The sequence below is a fragment of the Xyrauchen texanus genome, chromosome 6, assembly GCF_025860055.1.
Source record: "Xyrauchen texanus isolate HMW12.3.18 chromosome 6, RBS_HiC_50CHRs, whole genome shotgun sequence".
In the NCBI taxonomy this organism is placed as follows: domain Eukaryota; kingdom Metazoa; phylum Chordata; class Actinopteri; order Cypriniformes; family Catostomidae; genus Xyrauchen; species Xyrauchen texanus.
The window spans coordinates 37,489,125-37,501,713 of record NC_068281.1 but is presented as its reverse complement, the minus strand read 5'-3'; the positions used below and the strand labels follow the sequence as shown (position 1 = coordinate 37,501,713).

At 39.9% G+C, this 12,589-nt stretch overlaps 1 protein-coding gene across 1 annotated transcript; it reads left to right on the top strand.

The window, feature by feature from the left end:
- The first annotated feature begins 266 nt into the window (after positions 1-266).
- LOC127645226 (fizzy-related protein homolog) lies at positions 267-12,589 on the top strand. Its single transcript, XM_052128773.1, has 15 exons — positions 267-477; positions 1,017-1,167; positions 2,176-2,277; positions 2,406-2,469; positions 3,341-3,468; positions 3,701-3,777; positions 4,353-4,458; positions 4,729-4,806; positions 4,902-4,967; positions 5,904-6,006; positions 6,136-6,317; positions 8,178-8,411; positions 8,511-8,615; positions 10,865-10,957; positions 12,145-12,589. Exons 2-15 carry the CDS (start codon positions 1,093-1,095, stop codon positions 12,184-12,186), a joined length of 1,455 nt encoding a protein of 484 aa, XP_051984733.1. The 5' UTR covers positions 267-477; positions 1,017-1,092; the 3' UTR covers positions 12,187-12,589.

The following is a 12,589-nucleotide window of genomic DNA, read 5'->3' as shown; positions in this document are numbered from 1 at the left end:
ACTGGGCTAACGTTACTGTGTAAAAGTAATGTATACAATGTTAGCTACGTGTGTAGTAATCAATTTAGTTAATACATAACTATTGCAGGCTTGTTACTGGTCAACTAGCTATTATCTGTTGCTTATCATGAGTTTGTTACCTCTGGGCAAGACCAAAGCCGCACGTGGGTGTATTGGTACAGGGCCGGTGTTGACAGTGATGAGAGCGTCGCAGTGCGCCTCCTCAGGAAGTGCGCGGAATTACACGCTTTCCCTTCACAGCTGATTTTCTCGCCATCTTGACATGAGCAAAAACATTTATGCCCTCTGTTCAATTATTCTGCCATTATCTCTCAACACCGAAAAATCGTCTGCATATTGCAAACACACCACTAATACTTTGTTGGAGCGTCGAGAAAACACCAAGTTGATGTTTACACGATCATTGCGCACATATTTGTCAATATAATGTGTGCTTCTTGAGCACTTGTGCAGAAGGTAAGATGTTTTTTCTTCATTAATACTGAATGGCAAGGTTTTCTTTTTCGCATCTACTGGTCGTAATGTTTTTTAAGTTATAATGTTACATTTAAAGTCTCCGTTAGCTAAGTGCTTTTAGCGAGCGAGCTGATTACATGTGTGTTTACAACCCTCCTGCTATTAGTAATGCTCTTTTTTTTTTATATCTATTAATACAATAATAATCGTAAAATACACTACCAACGTTTCTGTTTCATTGCTGATCTGGTAAATGTGGTGTTTAGGTTGCAATCAGCCTTGCATATCATTTTATAACACTCCAGTAAGCTGTTTTACCTAAATGCAGGTCACACTAACAATGAAATGGTGAAGAACAGATTTATGGAAATGTTTATATTGGAGGTATGTCTGTATGATAGTATATGACTGATCAATCTGTGTTGATTGATGACAGATTGGCATTTACTGACAGCTGTCATTGGGGCAGATGAGCACCTACAGGAAGTAAAGCATTATGACTCGTGTTGTCCACTCATGGATAAATAATGTGCCTACAGGGATGGGAGACCTGGGAGGGTCCCCGTCTGCAGACTGAGGGAGCTAGAGAGAGTCTGACTGTATGTTACAGTGGAAATGGACCAGGACTATGAAAGACGCCTGTTGAGGCAAATAAACCACCAGAATGTCCCAGAGGGCCACCCCTCCAAAGTAAGTGTAAAAAAAACATCTTTAGTTTATCTGCTTATCATGTAACTGTAATTTGTATTGGCAAGGTTGGTGTCAGACATTAAGTTTAGCATCCTGGAGATTTTTTATTTATTTATTTATTTACTTTATGAGGGTACATTTTTATTGACCATATCAAATATTTATATATTTTAAAACATTTAATCAGTTTGTATTTTATGCGATTAACATAGTTATTGAGAAATATGCAGTCTCACGATAAAAAAATAGGGGTGTTCATTATGGGAAAATGTTTTACCCTTTTTTTCCCCCAAGCCCTTGTTAAAGGGATAGTTCACCCAAAAAGGAAAATTCTCCCATCATTTATTCATGATATACCAGATGTGTATGACTTTTTTTTCAGCTGAACACAAACAAAGACTTTTAGAAGAATAGCTCAGCTCTGTAGATCAGGGTTCAAAACTTTGAAGCTCCAAAAATTACTTTTAAGGCAGCATAAAAGTAATCCCTACGACTCCAGTGGTTTAATCCATGTCTTCATAAGTGATGTGATAGGTGTGGGTGAGAAACAGTTAAATATTTAATGCCTTTTTTCTTGCCGTTTCCATATGCATGAAGAATGCGAATCACTAAAAAACAAAAGAAAAACACTTAGGAGAGTTTCTGTTTCTCACTCACACCTATCATATCGCTTAAGAAGACATGGATTAAACCACTGAAGTCGTTTGATTACATTTATGCTGCCTTTATGTGCTTTTTGGAGCTTCAGCGTTTCTGAAATATTCTTCTAAAAATCTTTGTTGGTGTTCAGCTGAAAAAAGTAAGTCGCATACATCTGCAATGGCATGTAAGTAAATTATGAGATTTTTTTTTTTTTTTTTTGGTGAAAGCTTCCTTTAATTTCTGTCCCTGGGTGTGTAGAAGTTAGAATGTCTGGATGTGTATTAAAGTGGCAGAATGTGTATTGAATAAAACAGTTGAATTTGTACATGTAAAGATTATGTATGTTGTTTGTTTCTGTTCATGCAGTCAGTGTATGCAAAGTGCAGCCCGGTTACTGTAAAATCAGGAGACAGATTTATCCCCACACGTGCCGGAAGCAACTGGAGCATAAACTTCCACTATGCCAATGCAAGTCACCATTCATCTGAGCTGCTCTTGAGATCATTTGTCACAAAACATCTCAACCAGTCCAAAAGAATGATTGAAATCTGTAAATGAATTTCATGTGCACTCACATTCCTAACTTTTGTTTGTAGGAGAACTGTTGGTCGCCCAATCAGAATCAGCAGTCGAAGGATGCTGGTACAGACACAGGGAAAGGTGAGGTTTTGATCTTTTGGATTCTGCCTCTGGATTCTACATTTACATTTATGTTTTTATTTCCCTGGGTACATTCATGTCCTGTGTGCTTTATTAAAAGTGACTGATTTTAACCTTATATGTTGGCTTGACAGACCGGGTGATCAAAAATCCCCAAAATCCCATAGACTTACATTAATGGAATGTTTAAGTGGGCCAATGGAATGGTCATTAATCCAAACTTAAGCTGTCTGTCTGTCTGTCTTTCTGTCTGTCTGTCTGTCGCTCGGTCGGTTCGTCCATCTCTCTCTGTCCGTCCGTCTGTCCATCTAACATCTGTCTATCTATCTATATCTGTCTTTCTGTCTGTCGGTCGTCCATCAGTCGGTCCGTCCGTCCATCTACCCGTCTATCTGTCTGTCTGTTCGTCCATCCGTCCATCTCTCTCTCTATCCGTCCGTCCGTCTACCCATCCGTCTGTCTGTCTGTCTTTCTTTCTGTGTCTGTCTGTCTGTCCGTCCATCCATCTACCCATCCGTCTGTGTGTCTGTTTATCTATCTGTCTGTCTTTCTGTCTGTCCGTCCATCCATCTACCCAACCGTCTATGTGTCTGTCTATCTGTCTGTCTATCTTTTTGTCTGTCTGTCCGTCCATCCATTTACCCATCCGTTTGTTTGTCTATCTATCTATCTTTCTGTCTGTCCATCCATCCATCTACCCATCCATCTGTCTGTCTGTCTGTCTGTCTATCTTTCCATCTGTCCGTCCATCCATCTACCCATCCGTCGGTCTGTCTATCTGTCTATTATGTTTAAACTAAATTATGTTTAGAGGCAGAGAGAGAGAGTAGATGTTTATGAACTTGACCCAAACTGATACTATCTTTAACAGATGCCGTGGCGTATGCCGCACTGCTGAGGAACGAACTGTTGGGAGCAGGAATCGAAACTGTGCCTGATCCTCACACAGATGAACGCCGGCACACCGTTCTCACACAGGACACACATAGCCTCTTCAGGGTGAGCCAATTGAACACAAAAATGATAGAGAACACGTGATGGAGCCTGCATTTATTGCCCTCCTTTTCATGTAAAAACAATACTAATTTCACTAAAGAATGTTGCTGTGTGGTTTTCTGCTCTATGATAACCAGCTTTATTCTCTAAATTAGTTTCTCTCATAGCTTGTTACATCATATTAGAACTTAAAATAAATAACACTTTTATTTTGTTTGTCTTTTTTTTCCTCCAGTACACCATCCACACAAAGAGAGTGCCTTTTGAAAACGAAATCTCCCCATACTCCCTCTCTCCTCTCAGTAACAAAAGGTATTGTCCCTCTCTAAACTCATTAATTAAAAAATATGACCAGATGACAAGTTACTGTGTGTAAAGATTTTGATTACAGGATTACACTCACTGTGGTCCTTTTTTGTCCATATTAAATTGATTTATTAGATATGTACACACATTCCTGTATTTCATTAGATTTTAACTCATTAAAGGGATAGTTCTCCCAAACTTAAAAATTATCTCATCATTTACTTACACTCATGCCATCCCAGATGTGTATGACTTTTTTATATATATATATATATATATATATATATATATATATATATCTTTTGGTCCTCACAATGCGAGTGAATTGTGACCAGAAATCGGATGGTCCAAAAAGCACAAGGCAGTTTAAAAGTAATTCATATGACTCCAGTGGTTTAATCCATGTCTTCAGAAGTGATATGATAGGTGTGGGTGAGAAACAGATCAATATTCAAATCTTTGTTAAGCAGGTGAAAGAAAGTCATACACATCTGGTATGGCATGAGTGTGAGTAAATGATGAGAGAATTTTCATCTTTGGGTGAACTATCCCTTAAAATTATTCTTTGTTCATTTCTAAAGTCACAAACTGTTGCGGTCACCACGAAAGCCAGCACGCAAGATTTCCAAGATCCCATTCAAGGTTCTTGATGCACCAGAGTTGCAGGATGACTTCTATCTCAACCTGGTACACTTCAGTTACAGTTACTTGTTTTGTTTTTTAAATATAAAAATCATATTATTCTCATTAAAAGTCCCCATTACAGTCTCCTTAACAAAGGTGTCACTTCATTTATGGTATGATATGCTGTGTCATAAATCTTAATATATTGACTTACTCAGTTTGTGTGGGGGTTTTTTTAATTACGATTTTAAAAGATTTTGTTTGTTTGATTAAAAAAAAATAATTACATTTTGAATATGTGTATGAATCTTTTTTCATGTGTGATGTGAACAGGTGGACTGGTCTGCTGGAAATCTCTTGAGTGTTGGTTTGGGAGCCTGTGTTTACCTGTGGAGTGCCTGCACTAGTCAGGTATGAGAGCAGGTGTAAAGACAGAAAGCTGAAGAACTGAATGCATGTGATTGTCAGTAACAAGCCTTTCACTGTACACTTCTGAACTTACCAAGGTGACGAGGTTGTGTGACTTGTCAGTGGATGGAGACTCCGTCACATCAGTGTGTTGGAATGAGAGGGTCAGTACAAGTTCAGTTCATTTTAACTTTATACACACTGATCAGCCACAACATTAAAACCACCTGCCTAATATAGTGTAGGTCCCCCTCGTGCTGCCAAAACAGCGCCAACCTGCATCTCAGAATAGCATTTTTGTAGCACAAATTTAGCACAATTGTACAGAGTGGTTATCTGAGGTACTGTAGACTTTGTCAGTTCGAACCAGTCTGACCATTCTATGTTGAACTCTCTCATCAACAAGGTATCCAGAATTGCCACTCACTGGATGTTTTTGGTTTTTGCACCATTCTGAGTAAATTCTAGAGATTGTTGTGTGTGTAAAATCCCAGAAGATCATCAGTTACAGAAATACTCAAACCAGCCCATCTGGCACCAACAATCATCCATGCGATTATCTAATCAGCCAATCGTGTGGCAGCAGTGCATAAAATCATGCAGATACAGGTCAGGAGTTTCATGTAATGTTTACATCAACCATCAGAATGGGGAAAAATGTGATCTCAGTGATTTGGACCATGGCACGATTGTTGGTGCCAGATGGGCTGGTTTGAGTATTTCTGTAACTGCTGATCTCCTGGGATTTTCACACACAACAGTCTCTAAAATGTACACAGAATGGTGCAGAAAACAAAAAACATCCAGTGAGCGGCAGTTCTGTGGTCAGAAATGCCTTGTTGATGAGAGAGGTCAACAGAGAATAGCCAGACTGGTTTGAACTCACAAAGTCTACGGTAACGCAGATAACCACTCTGTACAATTGTGGTGAGAAGTATAGCTATTCTGAGGGCATGAGGGGGACTTACATAATATTAAGCAGGTTGTTTTAATGTTGTGGCTGATCGGTGTATATGCCTGTTAAACACAAATGTGTAGAAGGCCACCTGAAAAACAAAAAAGTGTTTAAGGATATGCAAAATTCTTTCTCTTTATCTCAGGGAAGTTTGGTATCTGTAGGGACCCATAAGGGATTTGTTCAGATTTGGGATGCAGCTGGAGGGAGGAAGCTGACCAGTTTGGAGGGACATTCAGCACGCGTAGGTTTGTGTCACAAAAAAAAACTCCCACTTACTTTAAATCAAAGTGCAGATCGGAGCTTTTATCGGCTTACATCAATCCTACCATAATTCTACTGATCTCAGACACACAGTGTCTCTCTTCTCTCTCCAGGAGCGCTTGCGTGGAATGGGGAGCAGCTGTCGTCGGGTAGCCGTGACAGGGTGATTCTGCAGAGGGACGTGAGGACGCCTCCCCCTGTGGAGAGACGTCTCCAGGGACACAGGCAGGAAGTGTGTGGGCTCAAGTGGTCACCTGACCACCAGCACCTCGCTTCTGGAGGGAACGATAACAAGGTGGGGGTCTCGTATAAATAGGGGGATCTGATTAAATAGTCAGTTGCTCATATGGGAGTACTGATTTCAAGTTATAACAGAAGAATTAATTAAAGTGCTTTTATAAAATTATAAGCTTCACATTTCTGTCTTTAAACCCCCCCCAAAATTGTCCCCATTCACTTCCATTGTAAGTGCCTCACTGTAACCTCATTTATTTATTTTTTACTTTTGTTTTTTTAAAAGAAAATACATTTTTGTGATCATCAACGTTATGCCACAAATGCTGTCGATTAAGCTTAACTTGTTGTGGCATGGGGACCTGGTCATGTGTCACACTCTCCCGCAGGCCGACACGTGACCACGTCCCCATGCCACACTTGTATTGAACCTGTAATATTCCTTTAGGCTTTTTATAGCCTATTCAGTCACCAGATGAAGAATTTAGTTGATATACTGTAGATAATTCACCAAATGAGGGTGAATGAGGAATAATGTTTTTAAATTATTTGCTAGATATAAAGTTGGAGACACAATAACGTGCTAACGGGGCACGTTTCCATGTAGTCGCATTACTGTTAACATGCCCGCTCTTCAATTTAGAACAGTTCATTATCTAATGAAAATAACAAAATATGCATTGAAGTGAGGACAAAAATGTGGATGAATAGCAAATCCCCATATGATTGTTAATCATAAATAATAATAAAAATAGGCAGACGCTATTTGCACCCTGGTGCAATAATGGTATGTGCAATGTATACCCCTGTGCAAATAGTGGCAGATACTATTTGCAGCCCAACCCTGGTGCAAATAATGGTAGATACTAATTGCACCCTGGTGCTCATAGTGTCAGATACTATTTGCACCCATATGTATAAACTAACATACTGTATAGGGGCATCACTGCAGTGTGTTATTAAGAGTCCCACAGACACCGTACATTAATCCCTAACCTTCCCTTAGAAAAACTAACCTTAGTTTTACCACAGTTTCATCATGCTATTTTTTGTAAATTTACAGTAACCACTAAATTAACCATAGCTACTATATTATCATCATATTCCTGTACTAGAATTATGGTTAATTGCATTAAAACTATGGTTTCTGCCAAAAAACATAGTTACTATAATATTAGTAATATAGTGATGCAATGTACATGTTATCTATTATTTTAAGTAGTGTTAAAGGAAATACTAAGAATGGAAACATAAAGTTGGATGGGAAAAGAGCGGGATAAAGGCGAATTCGAACCTCGGTCCCAAGGACAATTGTACACATTCACACACCGTATTTACAGCCCACACCACTGCAGTGACATCTGTTGATTAGTTTGTTGTATATTCCTGTGGTTTTACAAGACTATTGGGGTGCAAATAGCTGCCACCCTGAGTGGCAGATGCTATTAACACTGGAGTGAAAATAGACACTCCGAAAAAAATATCAGCAGCTATCGGCATAAAACTTTAGAGATAGCTGATAGTTCCAAAAAGCAACAATCGGCACCGATTAATCAATATATTGGTCTACCTCTAGTTGGTTGGTATATTATAAAATATCATCATAAATACATGCCCATTTATATCAGCAATTATTTGCCATTTTCTTTTTTTTCAATCATCATGTTTCTTGTACTCAGAGACACATGACCCCAAAAGCTTGTCTTATTAGCTGGTTAGGTTTTTCTTTTTTTCTGGCATGAACGGAGGATATCATAATATATAATACATAATATCATAATATATACATTTTTCACTTGTTGTGTAGGGGTTCATAGGAACGTACTTTTGTCATACTAATAGAATCTTGTGCTGACAATTTGCTGCCAGCTTTCAGACTTGGTGTGAATAGGGATTATGATGTCTTTCTACTGCTATGTAGTTACTGGTGTGGAACAGCTCCAGTCTGCTTCCTGTGCAACAGTACAGCGATCACCTGGCAGCAGTGAAGGCCATCGCTTGGTCTCCTCACCAGCACGGCCTGTTGGCCTCTGGAGGGGGAACGGCTGACCGCTGCCTCCGTTTCTGGAACACTCTGACTGGGCAGGCACTACAAAGTACAGACACCGGATCACAGGTTTGCAACCTGGCCTGGTCTAAACACGCCAACGAACTGGTGAGGAAAATCCCCCATACGTACCCATACAATCAAATCATAAATCTCTCTTCCCATGCTGGCTTTCTCACACTGTTTTTCACCTTTCATGTCCAATAGGTCAGCACACACGGCTACTCCCAGAATCAGATACTGGTGTGGAAATACCCATCACTTACCCAGGTGGCCAAGCTCACAGGACATTCATACCGAGTACTCTACTTGGTGAGTAGAAGTGTAGATTGACATTGGTGCTTTATTTGTTTTATAAATGTTTTTTGAAATGTCACTTGCAAAATATTGCGCTCTTCAGATTGACACAGTAGCGTGTTGTAAATTGTGCCCATAAACCCGTTTACACCTGGTATCTATCTTGGGCTAAATACAGGTGTAAATGCATTTCTAAATTGTTTGGGTTCCAATCTCTCAACCAATCAATGCATTCCAGACAGCAGTGAAGTAAAGCCTACTCACGCTCCAATCAACTATTGCACTAAAAAAATTGTTTTATTCGTTGCCGGTTATGTACTGCTTTAAAAAACAACTGCCTGATCGAATACTTTGCAAAAGCCCAGACATATGCATGTGAAACATTGACAAGTTAAATATAGGGGGAATTCATTAAGAATGAATTGTGCCTGGTAAAAGCATCAGCTAATTGCACAAGCTGTCTGTGCTGGTTTAGCACACGATTCACTAAAGGTATTATGGGCCAGTGGTAGCTCAGCGGTTAAGGCTCTGGGTTACTGACCAAAAGGTCGGGGTTCAAGCCCCAGCACTGTTAAGATACCACTGTTGGGCCCTTGAGCAAGGCCCTTGACCCTATCTGCTCCAGGGGCGCTGTTCATGGCTGACCCCGCGCTCTGACCCCAGCTTAGTTGGGATTTGCGAAAATAACTGCATTTCATTGGCTCTGTACCTGTACTCTGCACAATGACAATAAAGCTGAATCTTAATTATACAGATCGGGCAACGGTGCAAAGGCGCCCACAAAATCTGCTGAACGCACTATGCATGCATATTTTGATCTTGTGAGCACTATATGGGGGAGAATGCGGCAGACCACAGTGATCTGACACACTCTGGTGGGAGTCTCCAGCATTACTCCACATTTGAGTTCCAGACATCAGAATAATCTTTTTAGCACTTGACTACAGCTTGCATAAGGATACATGCCAGATTATAATGCTCTTCTCCATCACTTGATCATTATTTTATAAATTACAGCTTATATGTTCGATAGAAAATGTACACAAACATTCTGTTTCTTTTCAATAATATTAATGTATTAATTTTATAAACGTAAAAAGCAATTTATGTGAATGAACGCAGTCTATAATAAGGCGTGCTTGCATGAAAATAAATGAGCATGACTTAATTTAAATACTCAAGACACAGCGCAATTTCTGCGTCTACTTAAACTACATTGCAGGTGGTTAATGAATACGATGCTAGTTTTTCCCTGAAACACCATACGCAAAAGTAGAGCAACTTTTTAGTGAATTTCCCTCATATAGGTTGCGACTCCACATGCCGAAGTGTCCTTGGGCAAGACATTGAACCCCAAGTTGCTCCCAATGGCAGGCTAGCGCCTTGCATGGCAGCTCTGCCGCTCATTGGTGTATGAGTGTGAGTGTGAATGGGTGATTGGGACAAAGTGTAAATCACTTTGGTAACCTCTAAGGTTAAAAAAAGCGCTATATAAGTGCAGACCATTTACCATCCCAGATATGCATGACTTTCTTTATTCTGCAGAACACAAACTGAGATTTTTTTTAAAAAACATATTTCAGCTGTTTTCACCTGTTTGCCCATTTAATGCAAGAAAATGGTGGTCAAAACTTTGAAGCTCCAAAAAGCACATAAAGGCAGCATAAAAGTAATCCATACGACACCAGTGGTTAAATCCATGTCTTCAGAAGTGATATGATAGGTGTGGGTGAGAAACAGATAAAATATAAGTCCTTTCTTACTGCAAATGTTCACTTTCATATTCTTCTTCTGTTTTTGGCGATTCACATTGTTCATACATATCACCACCTACTGGCAGGAAGGAGAATTTATACTAAAAAATGACTTAAATATTGATCTGTTTCTCACCCACATCTTTCATATCACTTCTGATGGTGTGGATTAACCACTGGAGTCTTATGGATTACTTTTGTTCTTTTTGGAGCTTCAAAGTTTTGGTCTCTATTCACTATTCCCTGCAGAGCTGAGATATTCTTATACAAACCTTTGCTTGTGTTCTGCAAAAGAAAGAAAGTCATAAACATTTGGTATTTTCATTTTTGGTTGAACTGTTCATTTAATAACAGGTGTAAACAAAGCCTTTAAATGCATTACTGTCTCTGCATCAGATAATTGATTATTTTAAATGACTCAAAAGTAATCAAATCAGATCAGTAATCCTTGGGAATTCTGACACACATTAGACATAAATGTGTTGTGAGTTTATGTTTGCTTGTGTCCAGGCGGTGTCTCCAGATGGTGAGGCCATTGTAACAGGAGCAGGAGACGAGACGCTAAGGTTCTGGAATGTCTTTAGCAAAACGCGCTGCACCAAGGTCAGGCTCTTATAAGTTTTATTTGCCAAGGCAAACATTATTACTCATACTTGAGATTAGGGATTTTAACAATCCTCTAACCTTAAGTATTAAACTTGCATGCAATTCATCCAACGGACATGAATGATGAATGTTAAGGAGCTTAGGCTCTGGGTTACTGGCTCTGGGTTACTTTCCAGAAGGTCATGGTTTCAAGCCCCAGCACCGCCAAGATGCCACTGTTGGGCCCTCGAGCCTATCTGCTCCAGGGTGCCATATCCACTGGAAGTGGTATTAGGGAGGCCAGCAGGGGGTGCTCACCCTACGGTCTGTGTGGGTCCTAATGCCACAATATAGTGACAGGGACACTATACTGTAAAAAAGCACCGTCTTTCGGATGGGACGTTAAACCGAAGTCCTGACTCTCTGTGGTCATTAAAAATCCCTAGGGCACTTTCTCGTAAAGAGTAGGGGTTTAACCCCGGTGTCCTAGCCAAATTCCACCATTGGCCCCTATCTATCATGGCCTCCTAATAATCTCCATCCCTGAATTGGCTACATCACTCTACCATCTCCTCTCCACCAATAGCTGGTGTGTGGTGGGCGTTCTGGCGCACTATGGCTGCCGTCGCATCATCCAGGTGGATGCTGCACACTGGTGGTGGTTGAGGAGATTCCCCTATACTATGTAAAGCGCTTTGAGTTTGAGAAAAGTGCTATATAAATGTAAGTTGTTGTTGTTGTATCATGGCTGACCCTGCACTCTGATACCAGCTTAGCTGGGATATGTGAAAACAAATACATTTCACTGTATATATGCAAAAATGAATGATGTGTGACCAAAATAAAGGCTTCTAGGCTTCTAGGCCTGGGGGATGACAAAATGGCCACAGAAAAAAAAAAGCATGTACTTACAATGAAGGAGGAACCTGAGACATCTATGGACCAGAATAGCACTAGTAGGCAGCCAGCAACTGGCTAAATACCTTAGCAACTGCATCGAAACATGCTATGAACCACTCATAATGGCTTAGCAACCGCATAGGAACTGCATTGCAACACCCTGGCAATGTGGCACAGAGTTTTGCATGGATGAGCACCACCCATATGTTCTCGCTTTGATCGCTAGCTAAAGAAAAACTGAGATGCCAATTTGCTTAAACAGAAACCACTGTTGCCTGTTTCACATCATGCTCTTCTGTCCCCAGGAATCCAAATCAGTGTTGAACCTGTTCACCAGGATACGGTAATTAGCAGCTGGAGAAGAATCCATCCAATCACATGAACAAAATGAAAGCCTTGAACTCAGTTCTGTAACTGTGCATCAACTCTAAAGACAATGTCAGAGAGAGACCCCAGCACTTCCTCCACTCTCCCTTTTTTTACTGAGATTCTCATTTCAACCACCCAGGCAACCAATGAGGACTCGTTGTTTACGTTAAGATTCAGTCTGTTCTTATTACTGTATGTTGTGGATGTCCAATCAGATGTGCTATTGTATAAGTAGAAGTATTAATAGAGAAATGAACCTATATGACCTTATATTGTCATTATCATGACTCGGTCATGAGGTTATTCAGAAATGGCTTGTTATGAATATTTTATATGTGTATCATAACAGATCATGATATCTGTGAGAAATAAATACACTTA

Excerpts from the sequence above, each read along its gene's own strand:
- LOC127645226 (XM_052128773.1), top strand. The coding sequence starts at position 1,093 with ATGGACCAGGACTATGAAAGACGCCTGTTGAGGCAAATAAACCACCAG. Across the intron at positions 2,470-3,340 it reads TGGTACAGACACAGGGAAAG|ATGCCGTGGCGTATGCCGCA; the intron begins GTGAGGTTTTGA and ends TATCTTTAACAG. Across the intron at positions 6,007-6,135 it reads GGGACATTCAGCACGCGTAG|GAGCGCTTGCGTGGAATGGG; the intron begins GTTTGTGTCACA and ends TTCTCTCTCCAG.